The sequence below is a fragment of the Manis javanica genome, chromosome 8 (assembly GCF_040802235.1).
Source record: "Manis javanica isolate MJ-LG chromosome 8, MJ_LKY, whole genome shotgun sequence".
In the NCBI taxonomy this organism is placed as follows: Eukaryota; Metazoa; Chordata; class Mammalia; order Pholidota; family Manidae; genus Manis; species Manis javanica.
The window spans coordinates 65,637,301-65,665,249 of record NC_133163.1 but is presented as its reverse complement, the minus strand read 5'-3'; the positions used below and the strand labels follow the sequence as shown (position 1 = coordinate 65,665,249).

Here is a 27,949-nt window from a genome sequence, read left to right as displayed (position 1 = left end):
TTTATTCTGTGTGTCCTCTACCTATATGCCTATGTCTGAATTGTCAGTCTTAAGTTGCACACTCCCAGAGGGGCGATACGTCCATATTTCTTCCTTTAGGAAGGATTAGTAACACATTATGTGTAAATAATGATTTGTAAAATGTATTTGCATGGTGATACTTCATTTCTTTCCATTAAGTAGGGCGAATCTCTTGATGCTGTTTGTGACCCTTGGTAAAATGGAGGGCCATCACTTAGTATCTACGCAGTTCTCAGTATAAGCAGGATATAAAGCTTCCAATAGCTTTGAAATCTGAATAAATAACCCTAGTTAATCACAGATTTTTAGGGTCAGATGGGATCTTATTGATCATTTAGTCCAAGTTTGTCATTTTACAGATGAGGAAACTGAGACCTAGAAGTGTGGAATATCTTGCCCCAAACCATGCAAAACTACTGTGCCTGCTTGGTGTATGGTCTTTTGGCATGTGGAAGTGTATGTTGGGACATAATTGCATTGAGCCCATTCTTTGTTATGTTTTTTAGTTTTACAGTAGGGTGTGCATGCCATATAAGGCCCTGCTCTGATTTAAGAATTTCATAGAAAACCAAGCATCCTTTTTCAGTTTTGCAGAGCTCTTGGGAAGGGGTTTGGTAGTGAGAGGGTGTGTGACTCTAGTTGGAACACTGCCCTGGCATTTAATATTCTGGTTTGGATGAATCTGGCTTCTTAGAAGACAGAACCACTGTGACACCAGTATATTTCTTCAATTAAAACCAGTTCTGTAAACTTGCACTAGAAACGTTTATTAATCTTTGAGTATCAGATTCCTTCTCTGGGATTGTGATTCTAAACAGATCCCTCAGATGGCAGTGAATTGATTAAAAATTTTAAAGTGCTTTGGGAAATCAGAATCAGAGCCTGTCTGAGGCTATGGTACGGTTTATGAAATAGAATAATAGTTCACTCTTACTGTGAATTTCCCAGTAAAATTTTGATATCTTCTAATTGGTTTTAAAAAATAGCTAAGTCTAGTATTATTGTTATTTTAAAAACTGTGTGCAAAGATAGTTAAAAGTGTAGGGTGTGGATTTCTCCCTTTTGCACTCAGGTAGAGAAAGTTGTTGAATTGAAGCCTAACTCCATTCTCTAAGGCAAATACCAAAGGAGAAACCTACTTTGTGACTTAATATTTTACTTTTTGCAAATAGCTTTGCATTAAAAAATTCATCTGTAAACCTCCTTGTCATTTAATTTAAATAAGAAATTGGGGAGTAGCAGTATACGCTGCAGCATTGGAAGGCTTCTAAAATAATATGATAGGAGTAACTTATTTTTAAGGCTTTTGTGATTTCAACAAGTCTTATTCTCTGTGCCCATTCCTGTGTGGCAAGTTATATATTCTAGTCAAAAGGGGAAATTTCTTGATGTTTTTCTCTCTACTTTGTAGGTAAAATTATTTGCCTTTTGTTACTAAGAGAATATTAAGAAGCTAAAGAAATATAGGTTACTTTCTGCAGTCACGTTTAATTTGACATTTTGGTGAGCTGCCTTTCTCACTTGGGGGAATGGAGTTATAAACTAACTTGAATGTGTAGAACCATAAAAAGACTTATAAAAGAAAAAAACCCATTGACTGGAGCAGAAAAATCTGTTCCTGAAACTAAAAATCATGTTTATTTAAGATATTTAAAGTACAAGATCCTAAAAGTTGTTATTTTATATTAGATTGGTATCAAAAGAAAGATTAATTACATAGCTAGATCATTAGTAAACTAATCAACTTTATCTTAAAAAGCAACCTTACTTTATTATGACTTTGTTTGTTATTTATAACATATTTGATTAATATTTAATGTTCTAATCAAATTGCCTAAGACAATTTATTATTGAAAATCCAGAAACCTCTACAAATTTCATCATAATGAAAGACTGAAGCAATTTAGGTTGAGAGTTAACTAGATAAATTCTTTATGTTCCATGATTTTTTACTTTTCAGGGAAGTAAAGATTTGGAATTATTACATGATAATCTGTTTATCTAATGAATCATAAAAAGGCACAACCTCTTCTGAATGTAGTACAGTGGTTTTGCTATTTAGAACATGTTCTTCCTCTGCTTATCTCTTGTATTGGATATATTGGTTTTAATAGTCAAAATGATGTTTGGATGCTTATAGCAGAAAAACTCAAAATAACAGAGGCTGGGACAAGATAGAATTCTATTTTTCTCTCATTAAAAGGAGTCCAGGACTGGAAGCTCCTGGCTATCATGTGGAATTCGTGTCCCTAACAGCCTACTTTAGGAGGCTCTTTCAGCATACTCAAAAGCATCTCCTGGTCTGAGATGGCAACTGTAACTCTGACCATTATGTCCACATTATAGGCTAGAAGAAGGGCAGAAAGGGGACCCTTGCTAATTAGGTAAGCAACTCTCCCAGACTGTCTACTCAGCAGTTCTACTTACATCTCATTGGTCAGACTTAGCCACATAACCATACCTAGCTGCAGTGGAGATAGGGAATGTGGTTTTAATTCTTAGCAAGAATATGCACAGTTGATAATCAAGATTTTGTTACTAAGGAATGAGGAGAGAATGGGTGTTGGGTTAGGCAGTGCCACATGGTTTTGTGTTCCTATTATATGCTGGGTCTTGGGGCTACTTTGTAGAAAATTCAAACACCTCTTTTTGTTTTGCTATGAGCTATGGTTTCTTAATTTAGAAATCTGGCTTAATTTAGAAACACTGTTTTTTCTGCAAAGTATCATTTCTTTATTTGGCAATCTTGTCTGACTCTTACTTTCTTCTTTCCTCTTGCCTTTCAGCTGTTTTGGAAAGAAGTAAGGATTAAAGTTCTCCATGTTAACCATGAGTGTGACACTTTCCCCACTGAGGTCACAGGATCTGGATCCCATGGCTACTGATGCTTCACCCATGGCCATCAACTTGACCCCCACTGTGGAGCAGGGTGAGGGAGAAGAGGTGATGAAAGATATGGATTCTGACCAGCAGTATGACAAGCCACCCCCACTGCATACAGGGGCCGACTGGAAGATTGTCCTCCATTTGCCTGAAATTGAGACCTGGCTCCGGATGACTTCAGAGAGGGTCCGGGACCTAACCTATTCAGTCCAGCAGGACTCAGGCAGCAAGCATGTGGATGTGCATTTAGTTCAACTAAAGGTAAGGAAGGTCTCTGAGCTTAGGTCCCTTTTAGACAGAAGTCTGAGAAAGGCTGTGGCACCCAGAGCCTAAGTCCTATAATTCCTAATAAGACAATGACCAGAAAGAAAAATAGAACAACAGGTTTGAAACTATTATCTTTGTAGAAAGACATGGACAAAATTAATTTTTCCCAGATTTTACTGAATAGATTGCTTATCTATAATAAAACTGATCTTAGTAGATAATGTGGAGGAGTGGGGAAAGGGAGGGATATTTTTGTGCAATGTCATAGGAATCAGTTATTAAAAATAAAAATACTACAAAGAGTTTAATAAGAAGACCCTCATAGGTAAAACGTCAAACTAAGCTGTGATTGTGAGTATGTGTATGTGGTTATTCTGTTAAAGTAGCTGTTGCCTTTGTGGCAAACAGTAGATTCTGGTATGGTGGGGAAGAGCAGTGTTTTTCTTTTAGAATGAGTCCTTTTGGGCAGGTACAATGTATCATGTAAAACAAAGGTGCTTTTATAATAACTCATCTAAACTGCAGACATTAAAAAAATGTGTCTTCTAGAGGCTTTAAAAAATCTGACTTGTTGAAAGTAATGAAATGGAGGTACTAGTGAAGAGTGCTATTAATAGAGATTTTGGCCTCTGGACCCCCAAATACAGTGAATCTTCCCCTGCCACAGCCACTTTTCTCTTCCAGGTCCCTGAGGGAAATACATTCTCAGGTCAAGGACTAGCAAGGCAGATTTATAACAAGTCAAGACATTAGCCTCAATCCCCTATGACATTTCTAGTCAGTTAAATGAGATCCTAAAGGAAAATTCCCTTATCTAAGCTGATTCATCCTGAATGATGTAAAACCAAAGACCAAATAGATTTTTGGATTTTAGGATGTCGCTGTCAGCATGAGAGGCAAAGATGGGGGAAAGTTAAGATAAGAGAGCTGATGGCTCAAAGCCTAGAGCAGAGTTGGCTCAGCCTTCTCAGGCCAGCTCAGCAGATCGTGGGTGTAGCTGCCACATGAGGGTGTTTAAGAGAGGAGAGGGGTTTGGGGGAAAAGAAAACAAAAGAGCCAGAAAGGAAGGGTGGCTGGGCTTCCCCCAGGTTGAATAGGTCTGGGTGGTCTTTGCATAGGTTTTGGGGAAAGAGAAAGCACAGAAGTGTAACAGAAAGATAGCTAGGAACTAGCTTCGGTGGAATGCGAGTCTGGCCAGTTTCCCACTGTAGCAGCAGGGATGGTGTGTTTTGGTTCCTGAAACCCAGCTCCTGACGTAGAGGAGCAGTTCCGCATCTTTGGAGGCTGGAGTGAAATGGAGGTCCGGGGGCTCTGCCGCACTGCTCTTTTCCTCTGTTTCTTCTAATGTTCCACTTACGTGTGGCTCCTGTAAGGAAATACAGGGTTGGATTTGTACAGAAAGTTGACTGTTGCCTTCTAAAATCTTTCACATTTACACAGAAAAGGTGGTAAATGATAAAGGATAATGGGAGTGGGGGAATCTGTAGAAGACACCACAAAAAAGTGCTTCTGAGGGCTCCATAAAAACATTTTGTCAATTAATTTTATTTAATTACATCAACAATACATGAGTGAAAATTTAAATTCAAATTCCAGATAGAAATGTAAAGTGTTTGTACAACCAATGGTTATGTTTAGTGTTTGAGAGATCACCTCTAGGACCATTTGCATGTCTTTCTCTCTTTGGAGCTGCCTATCAATCTACTCAGCTTAGTCAAAAGGCACCTTAAATCAGCTCTGCCCCACAGTGTGGTCTGTGTCCCCTGCTGAGAAAGGAGCCCCAGGAGGGCAGAACGTCAACACAGGAATAACACAGTAGTTGATCAATGACTGTTAAAGGGTTTTCTAGGTTTTCTATAATTACCTATTTTTTAATACTTATTTCATCAAGTGACTTAACCAACATTCTCTGTAGTGTTCTCAAATATTCTGTAATAACAGAGCCCTTCCACATTAAACCCAAAGTCAACAAGCTCTGGTCAGTGACCTATTGCCTAGTCTACACAAAGGTTTAGTTTTGGTCTCCTAATCCGCTTGGTTAAGTCTTCCCTTTATTTGTGTAATATTTTTTTATTCAACCACATAAACACTTTGATGCATTTAAAAAATATTTTAAATATATGTCAGCTTTTCAGATTTTCACATTGATCTACAGAAAAAGGAAGGACTTGGGCTTGGTATTTTATGTGTGGAAACAATAAAACAACCTTGTAGAAGCAGCTTTCAACTGAGGGCAAAGCAGAGGGGCAGGCCTAGCCTGGGCAAGGCCAGCCATCCACTGGGGGGGCATCCCAGCCTGGGCTACCATTGCCTTGGTGAATCACTCAGTCTGTTAATTTGGAATGAAAAATAACCATCACAGAGATAGGAAATACCTTGGCTTTAGGGCTGTCTAGGAGCAGATTATTTCTAAATTTATATATCCATTCCAGTGTTCTCCCAAGGGACCCAACTGCCTGACATCTCTACTTGTGTCTCTAGTGAGGCTATGTCTCCTTATCCTCAAACTGGATATGCCCATCAAAAGGCTTTTAATCCCCAACCCCCTCCACTCCCTGTATCTTCCCAATTTCAGTAAAAGTCACCTCTATTTGTTAAGCCAAGGCATGATTCTCCACCCCACATATATGTCTATCAACAAGACCTGGGGACCCATCTGCAGAGTGTGACCTAAAGCCATTTACTTCTCCCCAACACTACTGTTGTCACTTCACTGCTTGCCTAGGCTGCTTTTAGAGCCTCTTCTACCACCCTACTATTTATTGTCCACATGGCGGCCAGTGGGATCCTTTAAAAATGTAAATCAGGTCATGTCACTCTCTTGCTTCATATTGGTTTACAGTAAGACCCAAATATCCTGTTACTCTAGCCCCTACTTACTTCCTGGCCGTGTGTACTGTTACATTTCCTGTGTGCATAAAGCTCCAGGCCCACGGGAAGCTCCAAAGAAATATCAGGCTAGTTCTTGCCTTAAAAATTTTCCCTGTTCTCTCTGCCTAGAAACTCTCTTCCCTCCATTTTCGCCTGGCAATTTCTGGATCCTCACCAGGCAGTCAGCCAGAGGTGCAGCCAGGGTCTAAGATCTGGAGGCGAAAGCCTGGCAGAGGATTTGGCACGGGTTAGGTTGAGGTGGGGCCCATGCTGTGTTTAGTGAAGGGCAGGCACAAAGAAAGGAGTTACATTTACCTAACTAGTCTACATGCTCACACTCCCTTTCACATTGCTTGCTCTAAGTCTTGTCCTCATAGTCTTCTCTGCCATTGGCTTGAGGTATAACTTAAAAAATATTAGTTGAAAAGTGTTTTTGGAAAATGCTTATGGTAGGCTTATCTTAAAAGGTTTTATATTAAATGCTACTTTCTCAAAGAAGCTATTCCTGATCCCTATTCCTAAAACAACAAACAACCATCTCTTTCCCCAGCAATTTTCTACTCCATTACTCAGCTTACTTTTCTAATGTTCTTATCACTAGCTTCAATTGTCTAATTTGTTTACTTGTTTGCATTACCCTTAAGGACCTCAAATGTCTAATTCTCCTTGGTATCCCTGTTGCCAAAGACAATGGCTGGGTGTTTGGTGGGGGTTCAGTTCAAATCTGTGGCTGAGTCCAAGTCTGTATGGTCAGTGCCTTCTCTTCCCGTAGACAGGCTTGCACCAGAAGTGACATAAGGAAGGCTGCTTGGTAAGAATTAAATTAAGTGCATTGGATGGGTGTGCATTTGGGGCATTACTCTCCCCTTAGGGAGAGTCTACAAGTGGTTCAGAACTCTTGGGGATCTTGCCTGAGAAGTCTGCCTAGGATAGCCTATTCTTTCTGTAGGTGGCAGTGCCTGGTCCTCTTCCTCCCACTCATTTTTCTGTTTGACTCCTTCTTTGGTAATGATTTTGGTCAACTAAGCAAACTCTCACTCTAAACTCAGAGCTACTGTTTTTCTTTAAAGATAACTGCTTATCTCCAGTCATTGTGTTGATCTTAAATTTATTATCAGAGTCTACTGTTATCAACTTATTACCCAGTTCTTAGGAGTTTTACTGTAACACCCAGGATTACTATAAACCACTATTTCAAAGTTCCAATGTTGGGGGGTGGGAAGGTGATTGTTGTAGAGAGTGAATAAATAGATCTAACCTTAAGATTAAAATATGGAAATAATACAATATATTATTCTGTATAGTGTTTCTATTATTTTTTAAACTGAAAATGTAATACACATATTTTGCATCTTAGCTTCCAGGTATTCTTTATTAAGAAATCTAAGAAGCTAACTGAACTGTTTTTAGAAACTCTCTCTCTCCTCCTTTGGATTCAGAGGCTTTGCTACGCAGGAAAACTAAAGGAAAAATTTTTTATTTTAACTGAGGCTTCTGGTCTGGGTGAATATATTTGGGTGTTACATAGGCAAATTAGTCACTTCTGGTTCCTGATTAACAATCTTCTTAGAATATTATTTGTTTTCCTGGAAATATGGTAGCAGGGGTGAGGCAAGATTTGGACTAGCTAGTGTCGGCTAAGTGATGTGGCTGTATGACAAATGGAAGTCTTGAAATGACTTCCTTGAATCAGGTTCCCAAATAACCCACTTTAAATAATTTATGCTCTCAATCATTGAAATTTGTGTCTGTATCTTCAATTTGGGACTGATTCTCAAAGTTAGAACATTCAACAGAGAGTGTTTACAAGATGTTCTGATTGGGCTACACCCAGATGGCCATGTGCCTGACATCTGAAGTTAAATCCAGATACCCAGTGCCTTATTTGCTGTCTGGAGGGCTTGCTGGGAAAAAAGGCTAGAGTCCTTGCCGCAGCTAGGGCTGGCATCAGATGTGCCTAATGTACTGAAGACGGTGGAAGTCCTGGGATAATGGAACTCTTGGGAGAGGATTCATGCTCATCATGGGGCAAGGAGTCTGCTCCAACACAGAAGGGAAGGGAGGCAGGGGAGTGGCGGTTTGTGGTAAAGTGTGTTCCCAGCCCTGAAACCCATGTTGAGCATCTACCCAATGGGTACCCAATGAGGGGAAAGTCCTGTGGATATGACCTGGGGGATTTACCTCCTCTGACTCTCCCCCTGGGCTTCTCCCTTCCCCTTGTTCAGCAGGTATAACAGCAAAAGAGTATTCTTTTTGTCCCTCTGCCGGAGCATAACTAACTGAACTCTGCCTGACGTGGCAGAGGTGGTACCAAAATGGCAGCTGTGGAGTCCAGGGTCTGCTGGCTGTGACTGAATAACAACCAGGATTGATTCTTGGGCACATCTAAAACATGCCGTAGGTAGAATTTCATGCCGTAGCTCAGAAATTCTTGATAAAGGGAACTCTTAGTGGAACAAAACTTAGGTTTGGAGATTGGAGGATTCTGATCTTAATATGATCACATGTTAAAGCCTGAACCATTCAGTTTATACAGTCTTTGAGCAGTTTCCTATTTCTAACACATCTTAAGTTAAAAAAGCACCATTTTAAGGTTGAAGACCAAATATCTTGGGTTTTTGGGAAGAGAAGATATTTTTCTTTTTGCCCTTAGACCTCTCTTTTTGAAGAAGTAGATCTCAATCCATTAGTGGGTTGTGAAATCAATTTTTATGAATTAAAGAGCTAAAACAATAAAATAACATTACATTAAGTAAGAATAAATACTATTTTGTGAATCTTAATTTTAATTGTACACATATATTACATATATGCTTGACCATGATGTGAGTCAAGGCCAGAATAGTCTGATAGCTACTGCTTGAGACTCTCAACTTCCCTCAATGTCTTTGATATACACTTTAGTTTTGGAACATACTGTGCAAGTATCAATGAAACCTGGTACTGATGTTTGCAACATCATTGTTTTTTGTACTTATCAGAACTCACATGAAATGCCCATTAAATTGGCAACCCCACAAGCATATTCCAAATCCTAGAAAACTGAAAAATAAAGCTTGATTTCTCTGATGGTGGATATGAGGATGTTAAAATTTTTTATTTTCTCAAAGCCTAGATTTGTGGCTAGAAATCTCTTTTTTGGTTAATGTGCCTTCCTTGGGGAATATCTTCTCAGGGAAGCTGGATACTAGTTGTTGAGTGTCTTGGGAGTATGATTTCAGTATGGTGCTTAACACTGGAGAAGTTTCTTCTACTCTTAGGGCCTAGTTTGTATAAGAGAACTTTAAAAGATGGATGAAATAAAAGGTATGTATAATGTAAAAGACCTGATTATGTGGAAAAATCTATCTCAATTACTGAGCAGTTATCTCCCCACCCCTTTATACACCCATCCAGTGTTGGAAAACAGAGTAAGTGCTAAATAAATACTTTTTGAATTTTGAATGGCTAATATATTTCATCATGATATGGAGAGATGATCTAAAAATCTCTGATCTAGCACATTATATACTACATGTGTACTCTCTTGGTTAAGACATGGGAAGGGTGGCTTGGAAAAATTAACTTTGGTAGTTTCTGACACATATTATTATGAAATATCTTTGGATATGCATGAACCTTAGTCACAGGCACTGATGTATTTAGAGCTTTGGGATGGGAGCACTTCGCATTTTGAAAGAAACCAAAAAACAGGGTTTAGAGAAAAATCACGTATATCATAAAAGTATTTTAAAATAAATTCAGTGGGAATAGTCTGATGAAACTAGTATTATTTTATTAGAGAAGTATTACTGGTATTCATTACTTTAAAAATGCTTGTACAATAGCATCATCATGAGCTATCACTGAGCAACAATAGCCATCAGTTTTTGTGGTGTCAGGTAAGTTGTTTGTATGGCAGCCCACTAGAGGCAGGGTATGAGTTAACTCTTCCCTTATCTAGAGAGTCTTCAGATTGGTGTCATTCACTGAATGTCTGATATATACCAGGAGTTTTTACTTAAATATATTTTATTTAATCCTCATCATAACCCCCTATTAGATATGAAGATTTTGAGTCTCAGAAAGGTTAGTAGGTGATCAGCCTGGGAGTCAAACTATACTTTTTGAGTCTCATGTCTAATATTCTTTCTATTTTAGTGCTGTGGCCTCACACCCCTCTCAACAGCTGTGAGAAATTTGAGTGGCTATGAAGTACGATAGTTCTGGTTTTCTTGTATTACATGGTTAAGATGAATGGATCTGAGGGTGGGGGATTCACTGTTTTTCTTTATTCTTAATGAAGAAGAAGATTCAACCCATGTACGTTTTACTCCACTACAGGTATAGGGCTGAGAGGGTATTGAAGGGGGGACCTGAGTGAAGTGCTGGGTTCCCCTGAGTAGGGGCATTTATAGCTACCCTGAATGAGAGAGAGAACTTTTTTTTTCTCTTTGTCATTTGCTGTTACTTTTCCCACTCTCCTCCACTTCAAAATTGTACATCCCAAGAGGGAACCATGGTCTAATTAAAGTGAAATGGTACTCAGTTGTAAATTACTAGTATCCTAACTTTGAAGTGGGCAGAACAAGAGAGGAACACCTTTAATAAGAAATGTTAACAAATCAGTTGGTTTTCGTGTATGACATGTAGAAAGACAGTGTTTCTTACCCTTAGCTGCACAGTAGACTTTCCTGGAAAGCTTTGAAATACCCATTTTTCAGGTCATGTTCCAGACCAGCTACATCAGAATCTGGGTTTGGACCTAGACATTAGTAATTTAAAAAATTTCTCAGGTGATTCCAATGCTCAGATAGAGCTGACAACCCTGAAAGGAGAGGATTTTGAGTAAAGGGCTTTTGGGTATATCTTGCTTGCTCTATGCATTCTCCCTTTTCTCCCCAAAAGACACCACAGATTTAAAGTCACTTATTTAGGAGCAAAGACATCCACATGACTCTTTTGAACATCATTAGTTTCTCACGTGACCTCATAAAACAATGGGAGGGAAGAGAATAAGTCCATGCCAGATACCAGCCTATACGTTTTAAATGTACTCTCTTATGTTATTCTCTTAAAATTTTTTATATGTGAAAGAAAAATTGATTCCAGATAAAGTAAATGTTTCCGAAGTCTCACAACTTTTTGGGCTAGATGATTATTTTACATGGGGCACAGGGCTGTCTGCCTGGAGCTGTGCAGGTTATATATGAATGGCGCCTTTGAGGTTGTACAGTGCACCACCTGCGCAGCTTTCCATGGCTTTCTTGCAGAGGCATGGGAAGTAGCCTGAGCAAAAGGTGCTTTGAACATGAAAGACAGGAGGGCCTCTTTATTGGAGCCAAGGCATGGTGAGTACATATATTACTGAGCTTAGTGAGATACATTTTGAATGACCATAGTACTTAGAATGCCTCAGGGGAGTCTGGGCTTTATCTAGTAGTCACAAACATCTATGGACAAAGGAATAATATGGTAAAGCTGTGTTTTAGGTTGAGATTGAGGGTATATGTGCATGGCGATTTAGAAAAGGGAGAGGTGTGATACAGTTCTGACGCTGATCAGTAAATGGTACAGAGTGGCTGGCTTGGATGGTAGAAGTGGGAAGCAAGAGAAGCCGTCAGACCAGGTGTCTGATGCAAACCCAGAGAAAGGCAGTGGGAGAGTTAGAGGTGACTGACTCTCAGCAGCTTAATTTGCCCTCATCAGGCTCAAATTGAACTGATATGTATATTGTCACTTCATGTTAGTGCTGAGAGCTGTATTTCTTTGTATAGGTGTAAATAGAATAAAAGGGAACGGAAATTTCTTCCGTTTTCATTGTAGCAGTGGGGCTGTTATTAGCGGTCATTTTAGTGTAAGCTGCTTCTGTTATTCTGAGATACTTTATATACCAATTTTCTTCATTTGAATGGAGCAAATTTGGCAGAATAGCATTAAATAGAAAAGGGATGTATGAAATGAAAATGAAAAATGATTTGCTTTTCTCCCAGGAAAGAGGGAATGGGTATAAGGTCTGCTGGAGAATTAGGTCACAAAGAGGGAAATTGAGCTTAGGCAAATTATGAAGAAAGTCCTCAGTGTATCGTACAGAACACCTAATTTCTATTAAAGAAACCTAATTTCTATTAAAGAACCCTATAAAATAATTCAAACAATTGTGTCAACAATAGCTCCAGCTCAAATTTCTGACTCTGCAAAGGAAATATCATCATACTGGCCAAAGGACTCCATCTCTGTAAATTGTGGGAGTTAGACATTAGTGACGAGGTGGCCGGAGAGTCCTTCAAGTAATATTCTATAGGGGACTACCTAACCCCTAATGCCTGTGTCTATGCCCCAGAGTGAAATGTTTGGGGAAAAAAAAGTATTTTAACTGCTGTGTTTACCTCCCTTACCTTTCAGCTGTCCTCCCAGATCAAGTCCAAATGTCTGGGCATGGCCTGTAAGTTCTTTCACAGTTTGAACCTAGCTGGCCTAGTCTTCCTACTGATGTCTCCTTTCCTGTACCTCTAAAAAGCCAGGATCTTTCAAAAATCCATGCCTTGGAACAGGATTTTTCTCTCTTCTGGAAAATTGTTGCACATCCTCTGAATTGCGGCTAAAATGTTGCCTACTGGTGAAACCGTTTTGAAAGCCAGTCTGGTCAGTTCTCCATATTTTCATATGGTGCACACTGTAGCATAGTGCTGAACACAGCATTCAGTTTGAATTATTACTATTCTAGTTGTTATGTGGAATCCTGTTATTTTATTTTAAGTCCATAACTGTATCTGTTAATACATATGTATGATGTTGAAATAGGGACAAAAGAAAACATTTCTTTTGACTATTTTGTTGATCTAATGCAAACAGATATACTAGACCTGTGAATAATTAGCAGATCTTTCTTAGGGAAAGTTAGTTCTCACATCTACACTGGGATCTTGAGGGCATGCATATTTTCATTTGGTTTGACTTTAGAGAGGACATCCTGGAACTTTGCACTTACGGGGAATAATTTGGGGAAGAGATCCTCACCTCAAAATTTTGTTGGCAATTTCAAAAACAGCATATCAATGATCATTTAGAAGTAAGTCATATTGGTAATGAAAATTTAATGTCATTAAAAAAGTTACGGCAAGGAGACAAAGACGAGGTATTTTAGCTTTTATCTGAATTGTCTGTACTACATTTTGTAAACAAATGTAGGATTTGTATAAGAGGGTACACGGATACCTCATTATCATGGCAAACACATTAAACACCTATGTTGATTTGTTGGGTTTTCTCTTTTTAAAATAATTTTTTTATTGGAACATAGCTGATATGCGACATTGTATAGGTTTCAGATGTACAATATAGTGATTCAGTAATTATATACATTACTAAATGCTTACCATGATAAGTGTAGTTATCTCCTGTTACCATGCCAAGATATTACAGTACTAGTGGTTATATTTTCTATGCTGTATTTCCATTCCTATGGCTAATTTATATAATTTGAAGTTTGTACCTCTTTATCCCCTTCACCTATTTTACCCATCCTTCCACCCCCTACCCTTATGGTAATCAGAAGTCTGTTGTCAGTATTTATGGTCTGTTTCTTTTTTGTTTGCCTGTTTTGCTTTTTTAGATTCCACATACACATGAAATCACATGGTATTTGCCTTTCTCTGTCTGACTGACTTCACTTAGCATGGTACTCTCTAGGTGCGTCCATGTTGTCACACATGGCAAGATTTCCTTCTTTTTTAATGGGTGGGTAATATTCCATTGTATATATATGTACCACATCTTCTTTATCCATTTATCTATTGATGGACACTTGGGTTGCCTCCATGTCTTGGCCGTTGTAAAGAATGTTGCAATAAATATTGGAGTGCATGTATCTTTTTGAATTAGTAATTTTGTTTTCTTCAGGTAAATTCCCAGAAGTAGAATTGCTGGGTTGTATGGTATTTCTATTTTTAGTTTTCTGAGAAACCTCCATACTGCTTTCCATAGTGGCTGCACCAATTTACATTCCCAGCAGTGTACAGGGTTCCCTTTTTTCCACATCCTAACCAACACTTGTTATTTCTTGTCATGTTAATATTAGCCATTATGACTGGTGTGAGAATAAGAATAAATAAGAATAAATGTTTCATATCTGTTTAATGTGGTTACTGTAAAAGCCATTACATCTTTTAAAATGCAATTCTATAAATATGTTTCAGGTTTCCAGAACAAATTTATTGAAGCTTAAAGAACACGGCTTTATAAAGATCTCTCATTGTGGTTTTGATTTGCATTTCCCTGATGATTAGCTATGTGGAGTATTTTTTCATGTGCCTGTTGGCCATCTGTATGTCTTCTTTGGAAAAATGTCTATTCAGATCCTATGCCCATTTTTAAATTGGGTTATTTGACTTTTGGTGTTGAATTGTATGACTTCTTTATGTATTTTAGATATTAGCTCCTTATTGGATATATCATTTGAAAATATATTCTCCCTTATAGTAGGTTGCCTTTTTGTTCTTTTGATGGTGTCCTTTGCTGTGCAGGAGTTTTTTCATTTGATATAGTCCCACTTGTTTATTTTTGCTTTCGTTACTTATACTAGATTCTCTTTAAATGTGTAAACTCCAGTAGTTCTCCTTGGTGTGTATATGTATCTGTTGGATTCTGGTCTTCTACAATGAGTAATAAGTTAGATAAACCAAAATGAATCTAAACTCTTCATAGATTAATACAATAGCTGACATTATTTTATGCATGTATGATGACATGCTTTCCTTTTCATTTTTCTCTTTTCTGCTTCTTGTAATCTATATATATATCTCTTCTTGGTTATAAACCTGAACTATCTGTATTTTTAAAAAATTTCCTTTTAAACTTTCATAAATTAAGTTGTATGCATTAGCAAAAGTAGTGAATTTTCTCCTTAGAGTTGGTGGACATCAGTTTTGTTATTTTTGTTTTAGGTTTTTAAAATTGTTGGGTTTAGTTTTAGTTTTTCCTACAGATTTATAAGCAATTATATATTTTTTATGCTGCAAGATCATAAATAAGAATAAATGTTTCATATCTGTTTAATGTGGTTACTGTAAAAGCCATTACATCTTTTAAAATGCAATTCTATAAATATGTTTCAGGTTTCCAGAACAAATTTATTGAAGCTTAAAGAACACGGCTTTATAAAGAGTGTGCGTTTATTTAATAGAATTTTGTGGTTTCTGCTTTTATTTTAAAAAGCAAATGTGGTTTATTTCATTCCTTATCATATTTAACCTCTTTTGTTTGTTTTATTTTGGTCTTCTATTGAAATTTTTATAGATTAGTCAAAGATTGTAAAAAAGATCTTATTCCAAACTGAAACTATTTAAGAAGATGATTGTGTTTCCCTCATATCATGACCCCACCTAGACATTGCAGCACTGATTTTGGACTCACAACTATTCTCATCCACACCTAACTTAAAACCAGTTATCCAAGGCCCAGCACACAACTCCTTTCTCCTTCCTGGATGCTATCAGCCTATGCTGCTCAGATAGAACCTACGCTCTTGATCCGTCATGTGGCATCAGTGTTGACTATCTTGCATTCTTACTTGCTTCTTCACATATGGTTTTGTAATCCTCAAACAAGTCTAAAAGCTTTTTAAAGGAAAGTTCTCCTGCTTCTTTTGAATAAAATTGCAAACATTTTTGGTCAACTGACTGAATCTTCACCTTGTTTTTGACTTTCCTTTCTGTGCTAAGTGGCATTAGCATGTCAGGGATGCCATGACTTCCCAAGCATATTTCAGTGAAATAATAAAATATATTCATAAGCACTTAAAAATAAGTATAACTGCTCACAGAAGATTTGGTGCTAGAGCTTGGCCAAAACAAGCAGAATTTTGCTGGAATTAACCTAGAGCAAAATTGGATACTTTTCTAAATAAGAATGAGGTGATGAGTAACCTTAATTAAGTTGCTTTAAAGGCAACAGACTCCAGTTAATACAACCCAATGTTTGGGCCAAACTGAACCTCTAAATCCTATGTGAATCCTTTGTCAGTTAAATTCTAATAAATCTCCAGTGTACTCTGTTTCATGTAAAATTATGAATCCAATTCCATCTTGAATTACTTGGAAGCTTAATATTCATTTACATCTATTCTCTGTCCAAATGAGGGCTGGTGTGAAATTTGCTTGCTCATGACATTCCCTCTAAGAGCTCTTACAGTGAGAGTCCTGGTTTTATAGGTTAAAGCAGGTACTCTGACTTATGTTAATCAGTCATAAATCTACCCATGAACACTGTAGTAAGGAAAGCAAAGGGGAAGAACTAGAAATGCACTGACATCTTGATTAATGATTCCCAGGACACTAAGATCTTGCAAGGAAGGAAAAACATCTATAAATCAGGTGATGCTGAGTGATTGTGTTGAGTAGCAGCAGTACTTGAGCTTTATAGATGGATAGCAACAGTATCTGGCAGCTTCTCTTTGTTCTCAGCTGCCTGGAATAAACCCAGAATCCAGTGTCCAAGTTCTGTCACTAATGTCATGACCTGGCAACACCTTCCTTTTCTGGACCTCAGCTTCCTCATTTGTAAAGAGGGAAGTACAAGGCTCCTTCCAGCCCTGACATTTTGCAAAGATGACCAGGCACACCTAAGGCAAACTGTAAATTCTGTTAAGTGTGTCACTCTGATACCCAGTCTCCTCTTTGTGCATCTGGATGAAGAATTCTTTCTTCTTAGAGTCCTTTACTCTGCTAGGAATCATGCTAACCAGCCACCTACCATTTGTGCCTTGCTTTCCTCAAAGTGGTTAGCATGCATTATCTCAGTTAGTCCTTACAATAATACCTGGGCATTTGGTGAGGGGCCTGAGGCACAGAGAGGTCAACTGACTGGCCTAAAATCACACAGCTAGAAAGAGGCAAAGCTAGAAATAAAAACTAGGTCTTTCTAATACTGAAGTCTATGTTAACCTTTTCTTAGATAGTAATTTCTTCGAGAATGTGATGAAAACTACACTGCCTTCAATGAAAACTATACATTGTACACGCATGCCCATAATATTTTGTATACTATTTCAGAAGCCCTTTGAGACACATTCATGGGGACTCCACGTTAACTCCTATAATATACTATGTCATACTGCTCTTGCAGGATTTCAAAATAGAAAGATTCTAACAGAGAGAAAGATAATGAAAATGAATACTTGATTCCATAGTCTTAGGTTTAGTAGAAAATTGTCACCTGGATTCTTGTTTCCAATAGATTTCTTTGAATACATGAATTTCAGGGGCTTTGGGGAGCCTCTCCCTTCCAGGAAGGTGGTGGGGTTGCAGAAGAGATCATCACCTTGAAAAATTAATTTTCCAGTTTGATCTTTAATCCTGAATTTTCTCTACCCTCCACAAAACCTTTCTGTCTAAACTTAGAAATAAAGCATTAAATATAAATGTCATTGGGGGTAAATAATGTATTGGCTTATATTCACATCAAGAATAAATGCCAGATGCTTTCTTAAAAAAACGTTTGTTGGTGGGGAAGAGGGCTCTGGGCCCATAGAAGGTAGATGGAAGGGAAAGAGTTCAGAAAGAGGCCCTACTGATTAACTGCCAGTTATTGCCTTGAATCATACTGCTCAGGGACTGCTAATTCAAGCAGAGGAAACTAGATTCTAAGCACATGGGTAGTAACTTCTAACAAAACAGTTAAAGGAATTCTTAAACTGGATTGAGGCTTGTAGGGCATATTTAAGATGTCCTTATTCTTTATCCCGATGATGGCTCTTTTAATTCAGGCTGCCTCAGCGATTTTAGGAGCACATTGGAAGCAATGAAAACTTGATGCCTTAATAATATCAACCAGCTTACACTGCTGGAATGGGAGTTAGCAGACAGTCAGTTGTCATTCCTGCCCTCACACCTCTCCCCTTCCTGCTAGTCCAGTGCTGGGAATGAGGCAGAGTGGGAAGTCTCTAGGATTTGGAGATTGGCATGCCTGGTTCTGATCCTATCTCTGCTACCCACTAGAAGTTAAACACCAGCAAATCATAATTCCTATGAGCCTTAATTTTCTTAGCCATAAATATTTACCTCTAAAGGCTATTGTAAAAATCAAGTAAGATCATTCCTTAGAAGAACTTGGAAACCTCTCAGGTACTAGGTAAATGATAGTAGTTATGATGATTAAGATTATTTCCCAGTCCCCACACTGCTTGCTGCATTTGTGACTATAGCAGGATGAACTGGCAAATGTGTGCATGTGTAAGTATGTTATATTTGTGGAAGCTATATATATATATATATATATATATATATATATATATATATATATATATATATATATATAATACACTCTTCTATAATTTGCATTCGGCCATGAACTATAGCCTCAATTAACAAGGTCTGCAAGGACACATTTCATTTGACATTTCTGAAATGAAAGACAAATTTGATTTTATATTGTGCTAAAATTTTTTTTTTTTTGAGAGGGCATCTCTCATATTTATTGATCAAATGGTTGTTAACAGTTAACAACAATAAAATTCTGTACAGGGGACTCAATGCACAATCATTAATCCACCCTAAGCCTAATTCTCATCAGTCTTGGATCTTCTGAAGCACAACGAACAAGTTCTTATATGGTGTACAAATTCTTACATAGTGAATAAGTTCTTACATGATGAACAGTATAAGGGCAGTCATCACAGAAACTTTCGGTTTTGATCGCGCATTATGAACTACAAACAATCAGGTCAAATATGAATATTCGTTTGATTTTTATACTTGATTTATATGTGAATCCCATATTTCTCCCTTATTATTATTTTTAATAAAATGCTGAAGTGGTAGGTAGATGCAAGATAAAGGTAGAAAACATAGTTTAGTGCTATAAGAAAGCAAATGTAGATGATCAGGTGTGTGCCTGTAGGCTAAGTATTAATCCAAGCTAGACAAGGGCAACAAAATATCCATGGATGCAGAAGATTTCTCTCAAAACAGGGAGGGTGAGGTTCTAAGCCTCACCTCTGTTGATCCCCAATTTCTCACCTGATGGCCCCCCTGCGACTGTGCCTGTCTTAGGTTGTTCCTCCCTTGAGGAATCTTACCCTCCTCTGGCTAACCAGTCATCTTCCAGAGCCATACAGGGAAATGTAAAGTTGGTAAGTGAGAGAGAAGCAATATTGTTTGAAAAGGTTAGCTTTTTACTTCTTTGCAGATTTATGCCTGTGGCTTTTATGCCCAGCATTTGTCTTGAGGTATCTTCACCACTTGGAAGAATTATGATACTCGGTAATTTCGTTATGAGACACGAATTCTACTTAAGGGTTGTAATTAGGAAGGAAGAAGAAAAGCTATAGAAGTAGCAGACAGAAGAAAACATGGCAAGATTGACTATTTCTTTGACCTATCTTCTTGTAGAGTAACATAACCATGTATAGGTTTTAAACTACTAATTAAATTGTGTACACACATTAACATAATAGGAATACAGCTACATAACCAAAGCAGACCTACAATTACCAGCCATCTACAGTGAAACCAAAAAAACCAGTTAGGCACCCTAGGCATTTGTGAAAACTTATCAATGATATGATGGATATTGTCTAACTGAATTTGAATAGTTTGAGAAAAATCAGACAAATTAAAACAACACATTCCTGGGAACTGTTCACATCCCATATGTTCTTTTAACAGTAGATAGTCTGTAGTTGCAAGATTTTGGAGCGCTGCAACTTGCACTTCTCCTAATTCTTGGTTGAGTTCCAACAGTATAGATCCAGTCAAATTTGTTGTTTTACTGTATACACAGCCAGCTTAGATATCTCCTTCTTAATTCCAATGGCAAGTCCAGGAACCGGTGGGATGAATGCAGCTACAACTGCAACAGCATCAGGATCTTTGTTGAAGTTTTTTTGATGTTCATCTTCTGGAATGACTCTTCCAGAGAATGTTGATGTTGGAAGTTCTTCTTCATATTGTATCTTAATTTGTTTTCTAGGTAGCCAAATTAGGCTTTGATCCTCTGTATAAACACAAACAAACCCTTTGCCCACACTTTGATATGCCCTTTATACCATTGTGAAGAACTTACTGGAGATCACCACACAGTAACTGCTTTTTTTTTAAGAGAAAGGAATATTATCAGAAAAATGTACTTCCATAGCTGATCATCTGACACCCTTTAATGATCAAAGTTAAGGATATTTAAAGCATGCATTAATCGTTGATTTACAGTTAGTTTTATCCTATCAGGGAGTAATCCCCCTTTTCTTTCCTTTTTTTTTTGTTATCATTAATCTACAATTACATGAAGAATATTATGTTTACTAGGCTCTCCCCTATTCCAGGTCCCCCCCATAAACCCCTTTACAGTCACTGTCCATCAGCATAGCAAAATGTTGTAGAATCACTGCTTGTCTTCTGTGCGTTGCCCAGCCCTCCCCTTTCTCCCACCCCCTTTTTTTTATGCTAATCTTAATATCCCCCTTCTTCTCCCCCCCTTCTCCCTCCCTACCCACCCTTTGTTTTGTCTGATTGCTGTAGCTAGGACCTCCAGTACTATTTAATAACAGTGGGGAGAGTGGGCATCCCTGTCTAGTTCCCGACCTCAGAGGAAAAGCTTTCAGCTTCTCTCTGTTCAGTATAATGTTGGATGTGGGTTTATCATATATGGCCTTTATTATGTTGATGTACTTGCCCTCTATACCCATTATGCTGAGAGTTTTTATCATGAATGGATGTTGAATTTTGTCAAATGCTTTTTGAGCATCTATGGAGATGATCATGTGGTTTTTGTCTTTCTTTTTGTTGATGTGGTGGATCATGTTGATGGATTTTCAAATGTTGTATCATCCTTGCATCCCTGGGATGAATCCCACTTGGTCATGGTGTATGATCCTTTTGATATACTTTTGAATTCTTTTTGCTAATATTTTATTGAGTATTTTTGCATCTATATTCATCAGGGATATTGGTCTGTAATTTTCTTTTTGGTGGGGTCTTTGCCTGGTTTTGGTATTAGGGTGATGTTGGCTGCATAGAATGAGTTTGGGAGTATTCCCTCCTCTTCTATTTTTTGGAAAACTTTAAGGAGAATGGTATTATGTCTTCTCTGTGTGTCTGATAAAATTTCGAGGTAAATCCGTCCGGCCCGGGGATTTTGTTCTTGGGTAGTTTTTTGATTACTGTTTCAATTTTGTTGCTCGTAATTGGTTTGTTTAACTTTTGTGTTTCTTCCTTGGTCAGTCTTGGAAGGTTATATTTTTCTAGGAAGTTGTGCATTTCTTCTAGGTTTTCCAGCTTGTTGGCATAGAGGTTTTCATAGTAGTCTTTAATAATTCTTTGTATTTCTGTGGAGTCTGTTGTGATTTTTCCATTCTCATTTCTGATTCTGTTGATTTGTCTTGATTCTCTTTTTCTCTTAATAAGTCTGGCTAGAGGCTTATATATTTTGTTTATTTTCTTGAAGAACCAGCTCTTGGTTTCATTGATTTTTTTCTATTGTTTTATTCTTCTCAATTTTATTTATTTCTTCTCTGATCTTTATTATGTCCCTCCTTCTGCTGTCCTTAGGCCTCTTTTGGTCTTCTTTTTCCAATTTTGATAATTGTGATATTAGACCATTCATTTGGGATTGTTCTTCCTTCTTTAAATATGCCTGGATTGCTATATAGTTTCCTCTTAAGACTGCTTTTGTTGTATCCCACAGTAGTTGGGGCTTTGTGTTGTCGTTTGTTTCCATATATTGCTGGATCCCCATTTTGATTTGGTCATTGATCCATTGATTATTTAGGAGCGTGTTGTTAAGCCTCCATGTGTTTGTGAGCCTTTTTGCTTTCTTTGTACAGTTTATTTCTAGTCTTATGCCTTTGTGGTCTGAAAAGTTGGTTGGTAGGATTTCAATCTTTTGGAATTTATTGAGGCTCTTTTTGTGGCCTAGTATGTGGTCTATTCTGGAGAATGTTCCATGTGTACTTGAGAAGAATGTATATCCTGTTGCTTTTGGATGTAGAGTTCTATACATGTCTATTAGGTCCATCTATTCTACTGTGTTGTTCAGTGGCTCTGTGTCCTTACTTATTTTCTGCTCAGTGGATCTATCCTTTGGGGTGAGTGGTGTGTTGAAGTCTCCTAAAATGAATGCATTGCAGTCTATTTCCCCCTTTAGTTCTGTTAGTATTTGTTTCACATATGCTGGTGCTCCTGTGTTGGATGCATATGTATTTAAAATGGATATATCCTCTTGTTGGACTGAGCCCTTTATCATTATGTAGTGTCCTTCTTTATCTCTTGTTACCGTCTTTGTTTTGAAGTCTATTTTGTCTGATATTAGTACTGCAACCCCTGCTTTCTTCTCACTGTTGTTTGCCTGAAATATGTTTTTCCATCCCTTGACTTTTAGTCTGTGCATGTCTTTGGGTTTGAGGTGAGTTTCTTGTAAGCAACATATAGATGGGTCTTGCTTTTTTATCCATTCTATTACTCTGTGTCTTTTGATTGGTGTGTTAAGTCCATTTACATTTAGGGTGACTATTGAGAGATACGTACTTATTTCCATTGCAGTCTTTAGATTCGTGGTTAACAAAGGTTCAAGGTTAGCTTCTTTAGTATCTTACTGCCTAACTTAGCTCACTTATTGTGCTGTTATATACACTGTCTGGAATTCTTTTCTTCTCTCCCTTCTTATTCCTCCTCTTGCATTGTTCATATGTTGGGTGTTTTGTTCTGTGCTCTTTTTAGGAGTGCTCCCATCTAGAGCAGTCCCTGTAAGATACCCTGTAGAGGTGGTTTGTGGGAAGCAAATTCCCTCAGCTTTTGCTTGTCTGGGAATTGTTTAATCCTTCCTTCATATTTAAATGATAGTCATGCTAGATACAGTATCCTTGGTTCAAGGCCCTTCTGTTTCATTGCATTAGATGTATCATACCATTCTCTTCTGGCCTGTAGGGTTTCTGTAGAGAAGTCTGATGATAGCCTGATGGGTTTTCCTTTATAGGTGACCTTTTTCTCTCTAGCTGCCTTTAAAACTCTTTCCTTGTCCTTGATCTTTGCTATTTTAATTATTATGTGTCTTGGTGTTGTCCTCCTTGGATCCTTTCTGTTGGGGGTTTTGTGTATTTTCGTGGTCTGTTCGATTATTTCCTCCCCCAGTTTGGGGAAGTTTTCAGCAATTATTTCTTCAAAGACACTTTCTATCCCTTTTCCTCTCTCTTCTTCTTCTGGTATCCCTATAATACGGGTATTGTTCCTTTTGGATTGGTCACATAGTTCTCTTAATATTGTTTCATTCCTGGAGATCCTTTTATCTCTCTCTCTCTGTCAGCCTCTTTTCATTCCTGTTCTCTGGGTTCTATTCCTTCAATGGCCTCTTGCATCTTATCCATTCTGCTTATAAATCCTTCCAGAGTTTGGTTCACTTCTGTAATCTCCTTCCTGGCATCTGTGATCTCCCTCCGGACTTCATCCCATTGCTCTTGCATTTTTCTCTCCATCTCTGTCAGCATGTTTATGATTTTTATTTTGAATTCTTTTTCAGGAAGACTGGTTAGGTCTGTCTCCTTCTCTGGTGTTGTCTCTGTGATCTTGGTTTGCCTGTAATTTTGCCTTTTCATGGTGATAGAAATAGTTTGCAGAGCTGGTACGAGTGACGGCTGGAAGAACTTCCCTTCTTGTTGGTTTGTGGCCTTCCTGTCCTGGGATAACAGGGACCTCTAGTGGCTTGTGCTGGGCAGCTGCACGCAAACAGGGCGTCTGCTTCCGTCCTGGCTGCTATGGAGTTTATCTCTGCTGTTGCTGTGGGCGTGGCCTCGCTCGGGCAGCTGCTCCAAAATGGTGGAGCCCCGTTGGAGGGGGAGTGGCCAGGTGGGTATTTTTCTCGGTATGGGGCTTCTGTGCTCCCTGCTGCCCAGGGGGTTAGAGTGCCCAGAGATCCCCAGATTCCCTACCTCTGGACTAAGTGTCCCACCCTGTCCCTTTAAGAGTTCCAAAAAGCACTCGCCAAAACAAAGCAAAACAAACAAAAAAAGAAAGAAAAATTAAAGAAATAGTTAAAAAAAAAATTAAATAAATAATTTAAAAAAAACAAAAACAAAAAAAACCCCTCTCACTTTTCTTTGTCCTCAGGCACCGGCCTCAGGCATCCACTCACCGGTCTTGCTGCCCTGTTTCCCTAGTATTGGGGTCCCTGTTCCTTTAAGACTTCCAGAAAGCACTCGCCAAAAAAAAAAAAAAAAAGGCCTCTCGCTTTTATTTGTTCTCCAGTGCCGACCTCCGTTACCCACTCACCAGTCTTGCTGGCCTGTTTCCCTAGTATCCAGGACCCCAAGCATGCACTGTGTCTGCGCTCTGGTCTGGATCCCTGGGGCTGGTTGTTCAGCAGTCCTGGGCTCCCTCTCCCTACCCACTCCGACTCCTCTCCTCGTGCCGAGAGCTGGGGGGGAGGGGCGCTCAGGCCAGCCGGGCCGGGGCTTTTATCTTACCACCTTTGTGAGGCACTGGGTTCTCGCAGGTGTCGATGTGGTCTGGCTGTTGTCCTTTGTCCTCTGGTCTCTACTCTAGGAAGAGTTGTCTTTGTTATATTTTCATAGATATATTTGGTTTTGGGAGGACATTTCTGCTGCTCTACTCACGCCACCATCTTGGCTCCCTAACCCTAAAATATTTTCTAATATGTGTTAGCATAGTTTCTCCCCAAATTTCAAGTGTATAGGGCTGAACATTTCTAATCTTTCTCAGGATTAAGTATATTGCAGCTTTTGAGGTTATCAATTGGGATATCATTTTCACAAAATGGAGCAGTGTAGATTTAGATGTAATAAGATATTTATGGTGAAAGTTTCCTCTTCCCTTCAGTGTCCTCTTTGGGATTTGTATTTTTCTTCTAAAATGTGGAAAAAGGGGAGGATCCAATTAATTGAGGACTTCAGTTAATTATAGTTTTATTGTTAAGATTGCTACAATTTGGGCCAATTCAGTCTTTTAAAAGACTTCTTTAAGTCCCCACATAGAAAAAAAGGCTTCTATATGAATGTTTACTATATCTTATTTATAATATGAAAATATTAAGAAAAACACAAATGCAGAAAGTAGTTATTTTGTCTCACCTATCTAATAATCTGGTAGTGGAAGATTTAGTTGACTGGGGAAGGAGGGAAATGTTGCTTTAGATTTGCAAATTTGAGTGTGGAAATGCCTGTGAACAGACAAGACATTCCTCCTGCTTGTGCAACTCTAAGTAAAATTAGCTTTTAGCTAGTTCACATGATTTCCTAAGACTAAATTTTATACTGGCTTGTATATGAGAAAGTAAGAAATTTTGTTGTCTCAGCACATTTTGATATAACCAAAACTTGTAAGTAGAAAACATGAGCTTCCTAAATCATTAAAAATCCATTTCAATGAGTTGGGTAACTTATCACCCTTTCAAAAAATCTGGCCCTGCTTTCAAAGTTTCAGCCTGTTTTCTGCTTCTATTTATCACTCTTTCTTTCTGGTCTATTCTACAGACCTAACACAAAGGATACAGTTTTCTTGGCAAAAAGCTATTTATTTGCTAGTATGTGAACTGGTATCTGGGAAACTTGCCAAATTAGCACAATTTTGCTGTGGTATAGAAACCATGCATGAACTTGGGTCTCATGCTGCAGGCACAGCAGCTCCTTAGGTAAACCTGTTGTAGACTAGTTTATTCTTGTGTGTTCTGGCTATCTGGTAGGCACAGGGTGGTTGGTTTTTTTGTTGTTGTTGATGTTTAAACAAAACATTTTATATTTTTTCTGATAATAAAATGACACATAGTCATAAAGTAAATATCAAATCTACTGTGTTGTCCAACATGGTAACCATTAGCCACATACAGATATTTAAACTTAAATTACTTAAACTTGAATAAAACTTAAAGAAAAGTTCAGCTGCTTAGTCTCACAAGCCACGACAGTACAGAACATTTCCATAATTGGTGAAGTTCTATTGGACAGTGCTGATTGCTATTTGAAGCAGTACTCCTCCACCCCTTCTCTTTAACTCCAAGGTAAGTTGTGGCCATATTTCCATTTAATTAACTATAGCTCTGTGCTATCATTTTTAATGCTGCATAGTAATCCACTGCCTGGATGTGCCCTAATTTATGTGCTTAGTCTTCTAATGATGAATATATAGCTAGCTTCTATTTTTCCCTATTATAAAAGGTATTTGATTATTATCTTTGAACATATATCTTTTTATACTTGTCTAAAATATTTAAAATTGGAATTGCTTGGTTGAAGGCTTGCATGTTTTACATTTTGGTAAATTTTGCAGTGCTGCCCTCTGGCGACTCTATCAATAAACACTCCATTGGTTGATTGTGAGACATTCCTGCTTACCTCGGCAAGTCACTGAACCTCTCTAAGTCTCATTTAATTCTTCTATAAGAATAAGAATAAGAATATTTACCATTTACCTTACTAGGTAGCTGCTAGCAATGGAATAATATTTGTGGATACTCCAGGCAAATAAAAGTGCTACTATCATATATGATATTTGTATTATTAAGCTATCTATTGGTTGTAAGGATGGAAGTCAGGGACCCTTAATCCTCTGTGATCTAGTTTAACTCCCTGAATAAGAAAGAATGGTGGTAGTAGTGGTGAAGAGAACATGACTTTGAAGACTTCATCATGGGAAAGGACGCCTGGCTTCAGAAATCTCATTTATTGTTGTAGGCAGTAAATACATCAGTGTAAAAGGTAGGATTTTCCAAATAAGGACATTTAGAGAAGCGGGATAATTTTTATTTTCATGTTAGAATGGGGTGAAACCTGAACATGCTCCAACACTGTTTCTCATTCTACAGCTGAGAAAGCAGATGCCCAGAGAAGTTAAATGATTTCTCAGATTGGCACTCCTAACAAGGGATGGAATCTAGGTCAGACCCCAGTTTTCTGATCCTCCACCCAGTGTCCTTTCCTTTATATCCTGCAGCTCTAAATGACAAAGTTAGGAGGTGATGGGATTTGTATTTCCCCTCAGATGAAGCATAAACCAGTGTTATAATCCAGTTTGGTAACTAGTAGTTTACTCTTGAAATAAATGCCTGTGTAGGCTAACTGGGCTATTGAAAGTCAGGTTGCCAAATGCTTATTAGCTATTTGAAATTCCTGTAGTGATAATAGAGTTCTTTTTTTTTTTTTGAGAGGGCATTTCTCATATTTATTGATCAAATGGTTGTTAACAACAATAACATTCTGTATAGGGGACTCAACGCACAATCATTAATCAACCCCAAGCCTAATTCTCAACAGTCTCCAATCTTCTGAAGCATAATGAACAAGTTCTTACATGGTGAACAAGGTCTTACATAGTGAATAAGTTCTTACATGGTGAACAGTGCAAGGGCAGTCATATCACAGAAACTTTCGGTTTTGATCACACATCATGAACTATAAACAATCAAGTCAGATATGATTATTCATTCGATTTTTATACTTGATTTATATGTGAATCCCACATTTCTCCCTTATTTATTTATTTATTTAAATAAAATGCTGAAGTGGTAGGCAGATGCAAGATAAAGGTAGAAAACATAATTTAGTGCTGTAAGAGGGCAAATGTAGATGGCTAATAGAGTTTTTTTAAACTGACTCTTTAAGCCAAATTACAAATCAAGTCTGTCTGCTGAATGGCATCCAAGTTAGCATTTCTTAGAAACAAATTGTTTGGTGAAACTTAGAGTCTCTCTCTTTAGTTCTTCTCTGAAATTTGAACTTAATACCGTAACTTACTTTATGATTTTGCATAAGAAACCATAAATATGGACAGCTTCAAGTTATGCAGATTTCCATCAGCTGTAAAACCGGTCAGATGACCTTATCCTGCCTGCGCTGTCTGACATGTCTTCAAAGTCTTTTCCCTGAGTTCTGTGCCCAGTTGCCTCCCACAGGATCTTTCTTTTCACTGGCATGTTTTTTGAATGTCCAATA

General features: G+C 38.0%; 1 protein-coding gene across 5 annotated transcripts in view; it reads left to right on the top strand.

Annotated features, from left to right (window-relative positions):
* Window positions 1-27,949, top strand: part of AKAP6 (A-kinase anchoring protein 6) — a 627,130-nt gene that overhangs the window by 217,145 nt on the left and 382,036 nt on the right. For all 5 annotated transcript variants that reach the window (XM_036999333.2, XM_073211384.1, XM_073211383.1 and 2 more), the window contains one exon: window positions 2,808-3,165. In XM_036999333.2, coding sequence (XP_036855228.2) covers window positions 2,842-3,165 — 324 coding nt within the window. In that variant the 5' untranslated portion in view covers window positions 2,808-2,841. The remainder of the gene's footprint in view (window positions 1-2,807; window positions 3,166-27,949) is intronic.